General features: G+C 42.6%; 1 protein-coding gene across 1 annotated transcript; it reads left to right on the top strand.

The window, feature by feature from the left end:
* The first annotated feature begins 7,923 nt into the window (after positions 1–7,923).
* LOC105023868 (cytochrome P450 2K1) lies at positions 7,924–16,939 on the top strand. The gene is given in 8 exon segments (XM_034295909.1): positions 7,924–8,174; positions 11,756–11,918; positions 12,797–12,946; positions 13,034–13,194; positions 13,297–13,476; positions 13,611–13,752; positions 15,682–16,008; positions 16,214–16,939. Coding segments are annotated over 8 exon segments (1,521 nt in total). The 5' UTR covers positions 7,924–7,964; the 3' UTR covers positions 16,402–16,939.
* Positions 16,940–19,068: the final 2,129 nt, after the last annotated feature.

Below are 19,068 nucleotides of genomic sequence, written 5' to 3'. Positions count from 1 at the left end.
CAAGGAATTGTTTGCCTATTTTTCATCTACCTGAAAAAATATATACAACAAAAGCAACAGACTCTACAATGTAATATTTACAGATTAGGACAGGATTTGACAATGGTTCACTTTATTGAACTACTATGTGAGAACTATTATGTGACTATTATGTGACTATTATGTGAGTAACGTCCCGATGATACTAAATGTTGCAATAGAGTGTGGTTTCAGTTATCTTCTGAGAAATGTAACAATTTTTAATTGAAATGTAATGCATTTCAAACCTTCCTACAGATTTTTTGTAAAATATATTACATAAAATAATGTGTCTGCAACTATTGGTCAGACTTATTGCAGAAATTAAAATGTTAAACATAGTTTGTGGATTAAATTACTTTATTTTCAATTGGTGGGTTTGGGTAGTAAAATAATCAATAAGTCAGTTAAAAATCGTAAACGAAATTTGATCTGTAATCCAGGTTTTACACAAATGAAACATTATTAAAAACATATTTAGTAAAATCCTCTCCTTGAACTGCCACCTTAACGTGGTGGAGGGGTTTGAGTACCCGAGTGACCCTAGGAGCTATGTTGTCTGGGGCTATATGCCCCTGGTAGGGTCTCCCAAGGCAAACAGGTCCTAGGCGACGGGTCAGACTAAGAGCGGTTCAAAAACCCCTTAATGAAGAAAAAATTGTGTGTCCTGTGACGTCGCCCGGCATGGCGCAGCCGGGGCCCCACCCTGGAGCCAGGCCCGGGGTTGGGGCTCGTTCGCGAGCGCCTGGTGGCCGGGCCTTTCCCCATGGGGCCCGGCCGGGCCCAGCCCGAACGAGCGACATGGGGCCGCCCTCCCGTGGGCTCACCACCCACAGGAGGGACCATAAGGGGCCGGTGCAGAGAGGATCGGGCGGCAGTCGAAGGCGGGGGCCTAGACAACCCGATCCCCGGACACGGAAACTAGCTCTAGGGACGTGGAATGTCACCTCGCTGGCGGGGAAGGAGCCTGAGATGGTGCGTGAGGTTGAGAGGTTCCGACTAGAGGTAGTCGGGATCACCTCTACGCACGGCTTGGGCTCTGGAACCACACTCCTTGAGAGAGGATGGACTCTTCACCACTCTGGAGTTGCCCATGGTGAGAGGCGGCGGGCTGGTGTGGGTTTGCTTATAGCTCCCCAGCTCTGCCGCCATGTGTTGGAGTTTACCCCGGTGAACGAGAGGGTCGTTTCCCTGCGCCTACGGGTCGGGGATAGGTCTCTCACTGTTGTTTGTGCCTACGGGCCGAACGGCAGTGCAGAGTACCCGACCTTCTTGGAGTCTCTGGGAGGGGTGCTGGAAAGTGCTCCGACTGGGGACTCTATCGTTCTACTGGGGGACTTCAACGCCCACGTGGGCAACGACAGTGACACCTGGAGGGGCGTGATTGGGAGGAACGGCCCCCCTGATCTGAACCCGAGCGGTGTTCAGTTATTGGACTTCTGTGCTAGTCACAGTTTGTCCATAACGAACACCATGTTCAAGCATAAGGGTGTCCATCAGTGCACGTGGCACCAGGACACCCTAGGCCGCAGGTCGATGATCGACTTTGTTGTCGTTTCATCTGACCTGCGGCCGTATGTCTTGGACACTCGGGTGAAGAGAGGGGCGGAGCTGTCAACTGATCACCACCTGGTTGTGAGTTGGATCCGATGGCGGGGGAGGAAGCTGGACAGACTCGGCAGGCCCAAGCGTACTGTAAGGGTCTGCTGGGAACGTCTGGCCGAGTCTCCTGTCAGAGAGATCTTTAACTCCCACCTCCGGCAGAGCTTTGACTGGATCCCGAGGGAGGCTGGAGATATTGAGTCCGAGTGGACCATGTTCTCCACCGCCATTGTTGAAGCGGCCGCTCGGAGCTGTGGCCGTAAGGTCTCCGGTGCCTGTCGAGGCGGCAATCCCCGAACCCGGTGGTGGACACCGGAAGTAAGGGATGCTGTCAAGCTGAAGAAGGAGTCCTATCAGGCCTGGTTGGCTTGTGGGACTCCAGAGGCAGCTGACGGGTACCGACAGGCCAAGCGGACTGCAGCCCGGGTGGTTGTGGAGGCAAAAACTCGGGCCTGGGAGGAGTTCGGTGAGGCCATGGAGAAGGACTATCGGCTGGCCTCGAAGAGATTCTGGCAAACCATCCGGCGCCTCAGGAGAGGGAAACAGTGCCCTACCAACGCTGCTTACAGTAGAGGTGGGCAGCTGTTGACCTCAACTGGGGATGTCGTCGGGCGGTGGAAGGAGTACTTCGAGGATCTCCTCAATCCCGCCGTCACGTCTTCCATTGAGGAAGCAGAGGATGAGGGCTCAGAGGTGGACTCGTCCATCACCCGGGCTGAAGTCACCGAGGTGGTTAAGAAACTCCTCGGTGGCAAGGCACCGGGGGTGGATGAGATCCGCCCTGAGTACCTCAAGTCTCTGGATGTTGTGGGGCTGTCTTGGCTGACACGCCTGTGCAACATCGCGTGGCAGTCGGGGACAGTGCCTCTGGGATGGCAGACCGGGGTGGTGGTCCCTCTTTTTAAGAAGGGGGACCGGAGGGTGTGTTCCAACTATAGGGGGATCACACTTCTCAGCCTGCCCGGGAAAGTCTATGCCAGGGTTCTGGAGAGGAGAATACGGCCGATAGTAGAACCTCGGATTCAGGAGGAACAGTGTGGTTTTCGTCCAGGCCGTGGAACACTGGACCAGCTCTATACCCTCTACAGGGTGATGGAGGGTTCATGGGAGTTTGCCCAACCAGTCCACATGTGTTTTGTGGATTTGGAGAAGGCATTCGACTGTGTCCCTCGCGGCATCCTGTGGAGGGTGCTTCGGGAATATGGGGTCCTGGGTCCTTTGCTAAGGGCTGTCAGGTCCCTGTACGACCGAAGCAGGAGCTTGGTCCGCATTGCCGGCAGTAAGTCAGACTTGTTCCCTGTGCATGTTGGACTCCGGCAGGGCTGCCCTTTGTCACCGGTTCTGTTCGTAATTTTTATGGACAGAATTTCTAGGCGCAGCCAGGGGCCGGAGGGTGTCAGGTTTGGGGACCACACGATTTCGTCTCTGCTCTTTGCGGATGATGTTGTCGTGTTGGCCCCTTCAAGCCAGGACCTTCAGCATGCACTTGGACGGTTTGCAGCCGAGTGTGAAGCGGTGGGGATGAAAATCAGTACCTCCAAATCCGAGGCCATGGTTCTCAGTCGGAAAAGGGTGGCTTGCCCACTTCAGGTTGGTGGAGAGTGCCTGCCTCAAGTGGAGGAGTTTAAGTATCTAGGGGTCCTGTTCACGAGTGAGGGAAGGATGGAACGGGAGATTGACAGACGGATCGGTGCAGCTTCTGCAGTAATGCGGTCGATGTATCGGTCTGTCGTGGTGAAGAAAGAGCTGAGCCGCAAGGCGAAGCTCTCGATTTACCGGTCAATCTACGTTCCTACTCTCACCTATGGTCATGAGCTTTGGGTCATGACCGAAAGGACAAGATCCCGGATACAGGCGGCCGAAATGAGCTTTCTCCGCAGGGTGGCTGGGCGATCCCTTAGAGATAGGGTGAGAAGCTCGGTCACCCGGGAGGAGCTCAGAGTAGAGCCGCTGCTCCTCCACATCGAGAGGGGTCAGCTGAGGTGGCTTGGGCATCTGTTTCGGATGCCTCCGGAACGCCTTCCTGGGAAGGTGTTCCGGTCCCGTCCCACCGGGAAGAGACCCCGGGGAAGACCTAGGACACGCTGGAGGGACTATGTCTCCCGGCTGGCCTGGGAACGCCTCTGTGTCCCCCCGGAAGAGCTGGAGGAAGTGTCTGGGGAGAGGGAAGTCTGGGCATCCCTGCTTAGACTGCTGCCCCCGCGACCCGGCCCCGGATAAGCGGAAGATGATGCAATGCAATGCAATATTTAGTAATAATGAAGGTATAATGTTCATTCTCAATAGAGTCTCAACAATCTTTTTTATAGCTTAGCTGTAGATTTCTGTAAAAAAATCTAAAATAAATTATATTTGTGTAAAATCGTTAAACCAATCTAGCTGTACGGATGTAGAAAAGGCTATGTAAGGAAGAAGGAAGGCAGCTCCGAAGCCAGCCCCACTCACAGTCAGGAAAAAGAGGAGGAAGAAGAAACAACCCAGGGCTAGAAATATCATCCCGTTCTTCTTCCTCCAATCTCTGCTGCTCAGAGCTGCTTTCCTGCGGGCGGTTTTAGCCATCCCCTGACCAGGAACAGAGTGGTAGTCTGCTCCAGCTGGATTCAAAGAGGCCCTACCACAATTTAAGTGAGGTGAGATGTTACTTTGGTTCTTTGAAGTGCCCCTCTTTGATGTAATTCTCACTCACAGCATTTATGTTTTCAGTCATTCTGTCCTGGAAGGTGACTAACACAAAAAAGGTTCCTTCCAAAGCTTATAGCAGACGTTCGGCTTGGAAATGTTAAGGTCTGTTCTGTTTTAGTAAACCAGGCCTTTTGTCTAATTTATTCTACAGCTGTCCCAAAATATTTGATTCAGTCTTCACAGTTCACACTGGAACCAGAAATGTTGTCGTTCTCAACCATGCAGAGGAGTTTGGAGAAAGGGGGAGCACAGCACTAAGCAACGCAATGAACGAAGGCACGATAATGTCAGATAATTGGTGCTCATGTCTACTGCATTTTCAGCGGTGACAATGGTCTCTTAAGTAGGCATGCTATGTTATGTGTGGACACCAAAACCAACAACATTCACGTTTTCCTTCTCGCTGTTGGATGAACATGGCAGAAGAGGTTGTAGCAGGTCTGGTGTGAGGGTTTTGGCAGGAACGTTCTAGTGGTTGTTAAGGTCAACTATTGGTCATGGAGCATGGTCGTTCAGGCCCCCAATGAAGCAGGACACCTGGAGAGGAATGAAGCCTCTGTTTCGATTCAGGTATTGGAACACGCTTAAGATGTTTACTTTGAGAACGTTTACAGAGGAGTCACACTGGACTAAATTAGTCCAAGTAATATATACTAAGAAAATACATAGTCAGGTCCATAAGTATATGAACAGTGACAAAGTTTTTATTTTAGCTGTCTAACACAGCATGTTGGAGTTGAAGTGAAATACTGAGTATGAGCTCAAAGGGTAGACTTCCAGATTTAATTTCAGGGTATTTACATCCAAATTGGGAAAACAGTGTAGGAATTACAGCCTTTTATGAATGTGCCCCTCCCCCCTTTATAAAGGACCAGAGGTAATTGGACAGTTGGCTGCTTATTTGTTCCATGGCCATTGGTTTTATTAGGTTTGGCCATTTCAGGTTTTTGGTGTATTCGTAAAAAGAAAGAACATATTGGTGAGTTCAGGAACACCAATAGGCCTGGAAGACCACGGAAAACAACTGTGTGGGATGACAGCAAAATCCCCTTCACAACAGTGGGCCAGATCAAGAACACTCTTCAGCAGATAGGCGTGTATATCATTAATCAAGAGAAGACTTAATCAGAGTAAATACCGAGGGTTTACCACAAGATAGAATACAAATAATTGGTAAGCCTCAAAAACAGGAAGAACAGATTGGCGTATGCCAAAAAAACATATGGAAAAGCCTGTACAGTTCTGAAACAACATCCCATGGACAGATGAGACAAAGATCAACTTGTACCAGAATGAGAAGAATATGGAGAAGGGAACTGCTAATGATGTGAAACATACCACCTCTTCTGTGAAGCATGGTGGAGCTAATGTTATATTAAAGCCTACCACCTCATCTGTGAAGCATGGTGGAGGTAGTATGTTAATGCCTAACACCTCATCTGTGAAGCATGGTGGAGGTAGTATGTTAAAGCCAACCACCTCACCTGTGAAGAAACCCAGCATCTGTTGATGTCTATGGGTACTAGACTCAGGCAGTCACTGACTCCTAAAGTATTTAAACTCATTTTTGAAATGATGATGATGTTAGTCTGTCCAATTACTTTTGAGCCCCTAAAAATGTAAATCCTACACGGTTCCCTTAAATGAAAGATGAAAGTCTACACTTAATGTCCATCATGACCGCTTCCTTGCAAAACTATTATGGTGGCATACAGGGCCAAAATTATGAAAATGGTGTCACTGTCCAAATACTTCTGGAACTGACTCATTCTAATCACAGTCAGATGTGTTGAGGCTTCATTGACTCATTCCTGGTCTGATAGTGGACCTTGGAGGTATTACGGTTAAATTGTCTTTTCTGTAATCTGTGTTTACCTGTGTTTATTATCAGTACTGTGTGCTTGTTTATTTATACATGTCCTCCATAAATCATTCAGCTGATCATTCAAACTGAGTAGGAACATTGTCCCCCCCTCTTTTGTAACTTTACAGACCAGGTCCAAGAGGTGTCAGAAGTGTCAGAAGACAGGAAAAACCTGCCCTACACAGATGCAGTGATCCATGAGATCCAGAGGGTGGCCAACATTGCACCCATGGCCGTTCCTCACGCCACCAGCCGAGACATCACCTTCCAGGGATACTTCATCAAAAAGGGGACAGATGTGATTCCCCTGCTGGCATCTGTCCTTATGGATGAGAGCGAAGAGAGAGCCAAGGGGATGGAAGTGTATTACACTCTTAGAAATAAAGGGGATAGCTAGAGATATTTTGGGTTCTTTGGCATGTCCCCAAAGGAGAACCCTTTTTGGTTCCTGGTAGAACCATGTCATCTCCAGCAATGGTGACATAAGAGAAAAAAGACAGTTAGCAGCATCATGCCAAGGTTCACTTACTACACCAGATGAAGCACCAATCCATTTACAAATCACAAAGTAATGTAGGGTCCAATGAGAGCAGTAGAAGTATGGGCACATAATGGTGACAGTTGAACAGACTGAATAAGCCTGTCCTCCAACTCCTAAACTAACAGCCTCTACTGGTACACAATCAGGTGAAAATTAAACATCAAAATGTTAACATTAATCTATTTAAATAATGTCTAAATACTTTCCAGTAAAATGAAACTCCAGTTTCATAACAGGTACATGAAAACTCTGAAACTTGAGAAAAAAAGAAAAAAAGGCTTTTAATATTTGTTTTCACTTCTGCTAGTTTCTCTAAAAGAGAGGCAGTTGTCTCTATGTGGGGCTCTTCTTTGTAATCAATGTATTTATTTCTCTGAACTTTAGTGTTATCCTGTTGTTTTGTGCTGCTGTGCTTCCAGGTAACATGCTTGCTGATTCTGATTCTGGTTGAAACATGGGTACAAATTTTAATATTTGAGGGTGAGGATTTTCTAACACCCACGATTTCAACAATCCTTGAAGAACAATGTTTTCCAAAAAGGATTCTTTGAATGAAAAGGGTTCTTAAAGAAACACTTGAAGAACACAAAAAAAATGCTAATGGTTCTGGGAAGAACATCAACCCTTCAAGAAGAACCCTTTGGGGACCCTTATTTCTAAGAGTGTACACGTTTAACTGCATTTTAAACTGTCAGAAACATTTGAGATTGTAACTCAAGAGACACAATTATGGTCATATAAAGATCAACAATAAACATCAGCAAATGGCCATTGAATAATTGCATGGTTAAAATTATAGTAAGAATAATGCTTTCCCATTAAGTTCGATGAAGTTAACATTGGCACTCATCCCATCTACACTGTCTGGCATGAAAAATATGATTGACCAAGCATTATCCAAAGAAAAATCAGTAAAAATGATATGAAAAAATCTAATCAGTAAAAGCATTATAGGACAGAAGAGAACAGCATGACAAATTAATCCCTGATTAAGCTGAAAGATAGTGAGGTGAGGACACTATGTCACTTTTTATAGAAGCAATGGCGATTTTGGGGGCCCAGTGTTTATGAATCATAAGCACCCCATTACATGGTCATGCATCTACAAGAACCTGTTAGGGACTGGCAATATAGTTACATGGTTTTCAGAATCCTTAGCCCCCCCCCCTTTTATGTCCCTTCTATATAAAATCAGCCTCCATGAGCAAGCAGATCAAGGTCACTCTTTTCAGCCCAGAGTAAGGTGTATGTTCAAGGATGTCTCTCATGGAAGGTCTTCTCCTCCAGGCTCCCAGCAGCACGGTAACACTCCTGGGGGCTGGGCTGTTTCTACTGGTCCTCTACCTCTTCTCCTCTGGTTCCAGTTCTGAGCCACAGGGGAAGGAGCCTCCAGGACCCAGACCACTACCCCTGCTTGGTAACCTGTTCCAGCTGGATTTGAAGAGACTTTACCACACACTCTGTGAGGTGAGTTAAATGTGCCCTCTTGTTACATGATCGTCCATGTGAACTCTTCCAGCTGAAAAGCAAAGAAATCATAGCTTTAGAAGACAAATTAAGTGTAATCTGATTCTAGACTATTTAAACAGAAAGAGTAACCATAGCCCACTCTACAATCAATTTGCAGGACACACATTTTAGATGTTGTGTGTTTGGAGGAGAATTGCAATTTCAGTGGGGTGATCATGTGACCAAAACGGACCTTTAAGAATTGGGCAGAATGGACACTGCAGTAGAACAAAGGATTACCTTGTTTTAAAAAAAATATTTGTACCATTCTTTATTTTGGTAATAATGTGTTTAGTGATAGTAAAAAAAACATACAAACACAAAGAAATTAAATACAAGTTAAGAAAAATAATCACAGTCATCAATGAAAAACTTTAAGTGCGTAATTGGCAATTACCTGCATTTAATGCTTTTCGTCGTACTGTATTTGTATTTGTTCAGTGATAATAAAGTCTAATTAATCTAATCTAATCAAAACATCTAGTTTACTTTACAATACTTTCATTGGTGGGGAAAAAATAGTGAATTCTGAGTAAGGTTTTCCAGTTGATTTGTGAAATAAGCAAATATTTTAGTTTGTCAGTACATCTGTACAGTGGGCAGAACAAGTATTTGATACACTGCCGATTTAGCAGGTTTTCCTACTTACAAAGCATGTAGAAGTCTGTAATTTGATTATGATAGGTACACTTCCACTGTGAGAGACGGAATCTAAAACAAAAATCCAGAAAATCACATTGTATGATTTTTAAATAATATATTTGCATTTTATTGCATGACATACGTATTTGATCACCTACCAACCAGTAATAATTCTGTCTCTCACAGACCTGTTAGTTTTTATTTAAGAAGCCCTCCTGTTCTCCACTCATTACCCGTATTAACTGCATCTGTTTGAACTCGTTACCTGTTTAAAAGACACCTGTCCACACACTCAATCAAACAGGCTCCAACCTCTCCACAATGGCCAAGACCAGAGAGCTGGGTAAGGACATCAGGGATAAAATTGTAGACCTGCACAAGGCTGGGATGGACTACTGGACAATAGGCAAGCAGCTTGGTGAGAAGGCAACAACTGTTGGTGCAATTATTAGAAAAGTTCAAGATGTTAGGGTTAGGGTTCAAGATGACGGTCAATCTCCCTCGGTCTGGGGCTGCATGCAAGATCTCATCTCGTGGGGCATCAATGATCATGAGGAAGGTGAGGGATCAGCCCAGAACTATATGGCAGGACCTGGTCAATGACCTGAGGAGAGGTGGGACCACAGTCTCAAAGAAAACCATTAGTAACACACTACGCCGTCATGGACTAAATCCTGCAGCGCACGCAAGGTCACCTTGCTCAAGCCAGCGCATGTATCAAATACTTATGTCATGCAATAAAATGCTAATGAATTACTTAAAAATCATACAATGTGATTTTCTGGATTTTTGTTTTAGATTCCGTCACTCACAGTTGAAGAGTACCTATGATAAAAATTTAAGATTTCTACATGCTTTGTAAGTGGGGAAACCTGCAAAATCGGCAATGTATCAAATACTTTTTCTCCCCCACTGTATATACAATTAACCTACAGTATGTCTGGTTCTTTTGGAAGTTAGGGAGTTCCAGCCAACGGAAGAATAAAAGACAATGATGCATGTGAAAGTTTGCATCAGTAATAAAACACAAGGCTGCATGATTGACTGAATCAGGTTTCAATACTGACGCTAATGAATGCATATACATATTCATCGCACATCACAGTAATATGAGTCTTATCACACCCACCACCCGAATTCAATGTTTTTTTAAAAGCACTTAACTTTGACTATGCCAACTAATGGCTTTGGTAAAGCACAATGTACTTCTTAAGATTGTCAGATGTTTTTTTCCCCAGACACCTTAAGAAGAATGCACTTATTGTAAGCCGCTCTGGATAAGAACATCTGCTAAATAACTAAAATGTAAATGTAATATGCACTGACATAAAAGTGGACTGTAACTTCATTTCAGTGCTAAGATAGAAATGTACAGATGTGATTTGCTTATCTTAAAAAAGCAATTTTGAACTTCAATTTCTTCACCAAATCAGTAATGTGAGTTTTAAATGAGAGATGATTATCTAACAAATTCCTGAGGTATTTGTCGGTATTTGCACGTTCTATAACAGAATCATCAAGGAGAACCATTCGGAGATCATCCAAATGTAGATTTTGGGATCTTGAGTATATACATAGTCCTATTTGTATTTAGCACTAGACTAAGGTCCATAAGTCAATTTATAACAAAATGACATGGAAGTTTGACATGGAAATATTACATAGGCTTGTTATTCATTCATTTTTTATGTTTTATTCAGTGATTAAATTAATATAATTAAGTGGAACATGTTTTTTTTCCAAGAAGAGTGAATGTCTCTGACTGACTGACTACCCAGGGACTTTCCCAAAACAAATTAGGATTAGCTGAGGACAAACTAATACATCACAGGCTACAACCTTCAGTAGCTGCTTACAGTAAGCCCCAAAGTAAAACAGTTTGTGGTTATGTTGAGGTGGACGAACTGCAACCAAACTGTCTAGCATTATAATTCACTAGTGTTGGACTCCTTCGTCTTGAATCATGTTGCTCTCTCACCCAGGAAGCAAGCAAGCAATTATTATATTATTTATATAGCACAATTCATTCATCAAAGCAATTCAATGTGCTTTACAAAGAAAAAGCAAAAAACAAATAAGAACTTTAAAAATTAAAAAGAGCAGCTTAAAGTGAGAGCAACGAAACATATTTCTCTCTCCCAACAAATCTGCTTGATAGAACTTTGTGAGGAAATAACTTTAACTACACAAAAATATATTATGTTGATTGACTAATGTATAAATAGTATATGTATTCTTCCCACAACCCATGTTCCTAGAGTCGTATACAGTACAGATAATTAGTAATTTTGTTTCAGATCCACTTCTGTCTATTTTTAAATTCAACTGTTTTAATAGAACAAGTGTATATAGTCACCTGAAACAAAATCACTATGAAAATGAACCTACTTAACGGTCATTGTTTTCATTATAGTTACGCTACTGTATAGCTAGCTAGCCATCTGCCACAGCAATCAGTATCTAATTAAATGCGTTAAATGTACATTTTTGATTTGCAAATGGGATTCCATAGACTAGGTTTCAGATTAGCACAGCAACAGTGTATTGTCGACTTCTCACTACAAAGCTGGCACTGGCCCGTAAATAGCTACTCTTCAAACTCCCTCCCTTGTTCACCACAATCACTTCTACTCGCAGCCCGGCCGAACTATGCTTGCATAGTTTTTCATATTTTACAGAAGCTTCAAATTTTTATTATTTGATCATGTGACCAGAGAACCCCATTGAGTAAAAAGCGTGTTTTGTAAGTACTGTCAGTCATTTGAATGTTTTAATAAGTACATTGTCATTCATTCCAGGAAAGTAACAAAATCAAACCTTTGTCAAAGATTATAGCAGCTTTCTTGAAATTAATGGATATTATCTATCTCAATGAATCTGAACCTTTATATAATTTCTTGTCCAAGAAATATGGCTCGGTGTTCACAGTTAGTTTTGGACCCAGAAAGGTGGTGGTTCTCGCAGGCTACAGGACGGTCAAGGAAGCACTGGTCAACCATGCGGAGGAGTTTGGAGAACGGGGCATCTTTCCACTACCGAGGGATCTCAACCAAGGACACGGTAATGTACTGAATACTATTAAGTTGCGTTCTTGACAATGGACATTTAAGCGAACATGTTTGGTGCTATATTTTAAAGACCACTAGTGACAATAAAACATTTTTGTTTTTCACGATCTAATGAACGTGTTAGTAAATTGAGTAACACAAGGGTTTTGACGCAGACAGTACTAGTTGACAGCTACAGACCCACATTAACGACCATAGGCCGGCCTCATACCCTGCTCTAGGTAGGATCAGTAAACAGTGATTCTGCTGAGTCTGCTGGCAGGCCCTACACCCAGCCAAGTGCACTCCTGGCAAAGGCCTTGACTTAATGTGGAGAAGGACATTGTTGTGGCTGTTCAAAGGATCAGCTTAACTTGTAATGATTATTATGTGTTACTGGGAAAGTGGCTGATTAGTAATTGGATTCAGGTGAATAACTCACATTGGAGGCAGGTGGCGCCTTGACCTGTTTGAAGTTCCTTGCTAATGGACACATTCCAATATGAGTGTCTGGTCCAAATGCCGTTCCCACTCCAGGGCTACGTTTCATCTGGAATGTCTGAGCCCAAACTATACATGGACTCCCTGTTCTAAGGCTGCATTCCAATATGGAAGAACAAGCCCAAATATGGGTGTTCCTGTTGTATTATAGGTGGTCGGAAGCTAAACCTAAGTTTCTAGTCCTCTGTGTTCAAAATAGATAACATGCACTAATAGCCCCAGGTATCAGACAAAAAAATTCTCACTTGGCTTTATGAAAAATTAAAGACAACATATTTTGGAGAAAAAAAAAGACATTTTGGTTTGTCTGGCATTCATAAAGATTTAGATTTCTGAATATCATTCAACTAACACATTGTAATAATATTATTTTACTATAAATTTTTTCAGGAATTGGATTTGCCAATGGAGAATCATGGAAAGAGTTAAGACGCTTTGCCCTGACAAACCTTCGAGACTTTGGCATGGGCAAAAAGGGTAGCGAGGAGAAGATCATTGAGGAAGTTCGCTACCTGATAGAAGTGTTTGAAGAACACAAGGGTAAACTATACGTTTTTATGTCCGTAAAATTGTCAATATAAGCCAACATATTTGTTTCTATTTAGATTGTGTTGCTTTTTATCACAGGTAAAGCCTTTGACACAACCCAGCCAATACATTATGCCATCTCCAACGTAATCTGCAGCATTGTCTATGGAAGCAGGTTTGAATACTCCGATCCCAGATTCAGACGCTCAGTGGAACGAGTCAGAGAGTCAATCCAACTTGGATGAACTCGTTCATTGCAGGTATGGTACAGAATTGGTGCACTGGATTGAATGAGTCCAAGTAATTTACAAAAAGAAAAAAGAAGTTTATTCTTGTTTTGCTTGTTATTGTTTTGAAAATAGTTGTACAACATGTTCCCATGGCTGGGCTCATTGATGAAGTCCAAGAGTGTTGTTGCGAAAAATGATTATGACATCAAGCGGGATATTCAGGACCTGGTGACAGAGCTGAAGGAGACTCTCAACCCTCAGATGTGTAGATGCTTCATTGACTCATTCCTGGTCCGAAAACAGACCTTGGAGGTATTCAAATTATAAACATGACATTTCTCAGATGTAATAACTGGTGGGTCACCTCACACGCGTTGAAAATACATTATTACTATTAATCTTCTCAAGAACGTGACTAGTGTCTGTTATTTATTTTTGTTTGTAAGGAATCGGGCCACATGACCTCTCATTACCATGACAGAAATCTGATACAAAGTGTTTTCAACTTGTTTCTTGCTGGTACTGACACAACAGCAACTACAATGCGTTGGGGTCTGCTGCTGATGGCCAAGTACCCCAAAATACAAGGTAAAGATTGAAAAACACTCACACCTTGCAAACATACTTTTGGATCTTTTTGCAGGCTTAATGCTTGTGGTGATTTACACAATCAATCTGCTACTTGCTGTAAATATTGGCAGATTCCCCACCTCCACAGCCTTTGAATTCTAGCCAATTAAAATAATGAAAAAGTAAACAATCTTAATCACCCAAATATCCAGTATATATTTGGTTTGATGTTACTTGTAGGTGAATCTGGCAATTTAAAACTACATAAAACAAGAAATCAGGCAAGCCTAGATCAGCCGGACCGCAATAGAAAGTGCTGTAGTTTCAAGATTCAAACCTGCATCGCCCTTGTGAAAGGCTATGTGGTTAACCATTACACCACAGGGATGTACATTTACTAGGTGTCAGTATAGCCTCTTATGTCTATCCTGAACAAATCCTCTTTTGCCAAAGTCTGTTTTAAAAGTTAATGTCATTCGTGAATGACATTGATACATTTAAACTGACAACCGTTTCGTACTAAGTTTACCTCCACCACAAATAGTGTCTATGTATGGCGTTTGTCACTGGCTGTTTTAACAGTGTATTAGCCAGTATAAATATTTACGGGTTATATACTAACTTACTGGAATAGTCATAAGAATTGAGCAATTGCTAGCGAGTCTGCCAAAGCTATTTCATTTCATGGCATAAGAATCTTTTTTTCTTTCATGGCAAAACAACATACTTTTTTATTTCATTCGTGAATGACACAATAATTATCAATAAAGGCGACGATAACTAACTTTTTCATCAAGTGAAATTATGAGAGAATCATGGAATCTACCAGAAATAATTAATGAATATCGTTGCTCTCAATAGATTCAAAGTTAGGTCTTCCACATGAGAGCCACTGTCTTTAACCACTACGCCACGGCATTACACGTTTCAGCAGTCGCTAGACTCCTTTGAGGATTGTGTAAAACTGACTAACGTTTCTTATTAAGTTTACCGCCACCACAAATAGCGTCTATGAACTGTATTGCTTTTGCCACTGGCAATTTTAACAGCTTATTAGTCAGTAATAGGCTTTCTAGTATCTACTAACTTCCTAGGAATAATCATAAGAATTGAGCAATTTCTAGCGATACTGAAGATGAACTTTTCCATGCCAGAAACAATCGCAATATAACCATATACAGTTTCAATTAAGGCTTACTATTACGTAATTACGTTGTTAAGCCAGCAAATGTGTTTGTCTATCCTGACCCAAAACGCATGCACGGATGCATACTTTGAAAATCCACCAGAAACAGTCACAAATAACCGTAAGCTCTTTAATTTCAGGCTTACTATAATGTAGATACTAACGGTTTCAGCCAGCAAAGTTTTCGTCTATACAGAATAATTCATAATGCGTACTCCGCTTAGCCAGCGAGGAGATGCGAACTAGGGACCTATAGTTCACAAGTCCGCTTCTCTAATCACTAGGCTATTTAGCAAGTGGGAGTCAGTCAGTCACCCACTCACTCAGTAAGAGACATTTGCTCTTCTTGGCCGGCTCCGCTTACACGGTCACGGCCTAGTTTTTTCTTCTATAGATTCCCAGCAGTGGTAGCTTAATTAGTTGAAGTTTGTAATGGTTGTTTAATTTTTTTATTTTTTATAAACCATAGATTATAGGTTTGGTCTTCAACCCTGTCCTTGTTGCCCTTAACAGACACACTTGCTTCACGAATCAAGGGTGTGATGATTAGCAAGTCTAATCAGGTGTGGTGGCTACGTGACAGATTTAGTACTGTGCATGGAAGAGCTTGGGTCCCTAAGGAAGGGGTTGAAGACCTCTGATAGGTTCACTTGGGCAATAGAAAACTGAGAAATCAACAAATATAAAGACAATCAGATGCATGTTGAAGATCATTCAGACTGAATAGTAACTTTTTCCCCCCATCTTACTTTACTTCACAGACCGGGTCCAAGAGGAGATAAGCAGGGTTATAGGAAGTCGTCAGCCCTTGGTAGAAGACAGGAAGAACCTGCCCTACACAGATGCAGTGATCCATGAGATCCAGAGGGTGGCCAACATTGCTCCCATGGCTGTTCTTCACGCCACCAGCCGAGACATCACCTTCCAGGGATACTTCATCAAAAAGGGGACATATGTGATTCCCCTGCTGGCATCTGTCCTTATGGATGAGAGCGAATGGGAGACTCCTCACGCCTTTAACCCCGCCCACTTCCTGAATGAGAAAGGTCAATTTGTCAAGAGAGATGCCTTCATGCCCTTCTCTGCGGGTGAGTTCAGCTTCTGTTAGTCTTATTGATATGTCATCTAGCGACTACCTGAATCAGCCTTCTATGGTGCTAATCTTCCAAAAGAGATGAGGGGATGACAGTATTAGTGACATCAATACTGAACCAGTATTGGCATTTGTCAACCATAAGACATTACAGTATTGTTACAGATATAGTGTCTCATGTTGTCATCTTCCTCTTCCAGGTCGTAGGGTGTGTCTGGGGGAGAGTCTGGCCAGGATGGAGCTCTTCCTGTTCTTCACCTCCCTCTTGCAGCATTTTCGTTTCTCTCCTCCTCCAGGAGCAACAGAGGATGATTTGGACCTCACACCAGTTGTGGGAGGCACCCTCAGTCCTTTACCTCACCAGCTGTGTGCTGTGACCCGGGTCTGAGAAGAGTCTGGGACAAACACTGGGTCGTCACACACTAGACACTTTCCACTCTACACAATATGACTATGCTGATAGTCATTGTTGCTAATCATACACAAATCAAATGTCATTGGTTGTGGACACGGTACCAAACATTTGCTGCTTTAGCGGCACTTGTTTCCTGCAACTGCTGCCTTCTAGTGAGGTTTGCTACTCCCCAAACTCTCTCCATTGACTAAAAGTGTCCACATGCTGTTTACAATAAATGGAGCTATGAATTCAATGCACACATCAACTGCAACTGACTGTAAATGAATGCATCTGTTATTCTCAGTGTCTGTAAATGTACTTAATGACGTGAATGTGATTTTAAGAGATGATGGACTTTAAAGGAATTAAAGTTTGACAAATGTTTATCCTCTTGAACAGATAAGCTTGACGTTTTTTTTTTGCCTTATTTGATCTGCCTGAAACACACATATAGAGAAAGCAACAGACCTCTAAAACCTAATATTTACCGACTAGGACAGGATTTGACCACGGTTTACTTTATTGAACTATTATGTGAGAACTATTATGTGACTATTATGTGACTATTATGTGAGTCCAGATTGCACTAAATGTAGTTGAAATGGTGTGGTTTAAGTTGTCTTAGAAATTTAACATATTAATCAGCATGATTTAATGCATTTTAAACCATACCTCCTACAGAATCTTTGTAAAATATATTACATAAAATACTTTGTCTGCAACTAGCGGTCAGACATATTGCATCAATTAAAACGTTTAACGTGATTTATTGACCATGGTTTGTCGACCTTTCAAACTGCATTGTTTACTGTCAAAGTCTTAGTACCTCAAGACACCAAGACTTTTAAGGTCATAAACATCAGCCATAAACCTTAGCAAGAGGCCAACCTGATGCACAGGTCATTGAATATTTACCAGGCTCAAGTTCAGTAATGTGTCTTATCTTTCGGTTAGTTGAATTTAATATTGGCACTCATTCCGTCTCCACCTGCCTTAAGATAAAAATATGTTTGGACACGCATGCACAAGTAATGTCGAAAGAAAAATAAGTAATATAAACATGAAGAAATTAAATCAGTAGCAGCAGTAGAGGACAGAAGAAGACAGCATGACAAATGAGTCCCTGATTAAGCTGAAGGAAAGTGAGCTTACCAGAGTAGGGACAGTGGTGTCACTTAACGCAGAATCTGCTAAAACAACAGAAGAATTGGCAATTTCATGGGGCCAAGTGTTAACCCAGAAGTGTATTGCAGCCGTTCTGTGGCGACCATGATCCATGGAGCTACCAAAGTAGAAAAGATGTCAGGAGACATTGATGTTGTAGTTGCTTAAGAAAGGTACCTGGGGTTGAAAAGTTATAAGAGGGAGGGTTTCCATTGACTGTTAGCTTGGGCAGTGCCTCCCTCTCTGGTAATCAGATGAGAGTAGTGTGCTGGGTGTGTTTTTGAGGAAGCACCCCATCACATGGTCATGCATCTGAAATCTCCTTCCAGGGAAAAAGTCCCACCTTGAAACAAATCATGGGTTTAGAAGGAAATATAAGAGTGACAACTGACCCTAACTTATTAAAAAAGAGAGAGCAGATCATCTCCCACTCCAAATGACCTGCTACACACCGGAACCTCGTTTTGATTGGGATTGTGAAGATTGGTGAGGTCACTTTCAGACAAGGTGAGGTCACATGTTTTTGGCGATGCGTTTTTGGCGTCATTTGTGGGGTGATCGTCTGACTGAAATGCAAGTTCAATGACTGGGGTGAATGGACATTGGAGTGGATCAGAGGTTTTCTTGTTTCTTCAATATTTTACCGTAGAATAGTTATCATGAGAAGCCAACACTGAGTTATTACCTGAGATGATGCTCCTTGTATTTCTGGGTTTTCCTCAGAGTCTGAATTTGGGTGTAATAAAGTTCAACATACAGTGGCTGTCAAAGTATTCCCCAAGTGGTCGATGGCAACTCTGAAGGAGTGACAGTCTTCCAGTCTTCCATGGTTACGTGTTGCCAAACAGATGGCTCTGAGTTCACACCCAGTGTAGGGCCGGTCAACTTATTGGCAGCGGATTTTGACCTACAGCATGTTGTTGTTTGTTTTCACAGAACGCAACAACATCCCAGGAGCTTCAAAAAAGCAGCCTTTACAGGACAGTGGCAATAAGATAAACCCTCACTTCACATCTCAAGTCAAACAACACACTTCGTTCTGAAAACACCATCCCTACAGTGAAGCATGGTGGTTGCAGCCTCATGTTATGGGAATATCTTTCTGTCTTCAGAAGCGTTTCAGGTCCTGGAAGAAAACCTGAGGAAGTCTTTAAGAGACTCAGGACTTGGGAGAATTGATGTAGCTTGATGATTTTTAGAATGAAGAAAGGGCAACACTTGCTGTGTCCAGATGTGCGAAGCTGTTAGTAATTCATCCAAGTAAACTCATGGCTGTAGTGCTGCCAACGGGGCCTCCGTCAAATATTGACCAAAGGGGTCTTATGTTGAAACACCAACATTTTCGTTAAAGTCCAAGTAGGGGTGAATGTTTTTTTTAAAAATCTGTTATAGCAGTAGAAGTGACCTTGATTTTAAAAGGTTTAGAATGTATTTTGTAAATGATCTACAAGAACCTGTTAGGGACTGGCAGTAAAGTTACATGGTTTTCTGAAT

Source organism: Esox lucius, chromosome 12, assembly GCF_011004845.1.
Source record: "Esox lucius isolate fEsoLuc1 chromosome 12, fEsoLuc1.pri, whole genome shotgun sequence".
Lineage (NCBI taxonomy): Eukaryota > Metazoa > Chordata > Actinopteri > Esociformes > Esocidae > Esox > Esox lucius.
The sequence above is the reverse complement of the archived record's forward strand: the minus strand, read 5'-3'. Positions and strand labels throughout refer to the sequence as shown.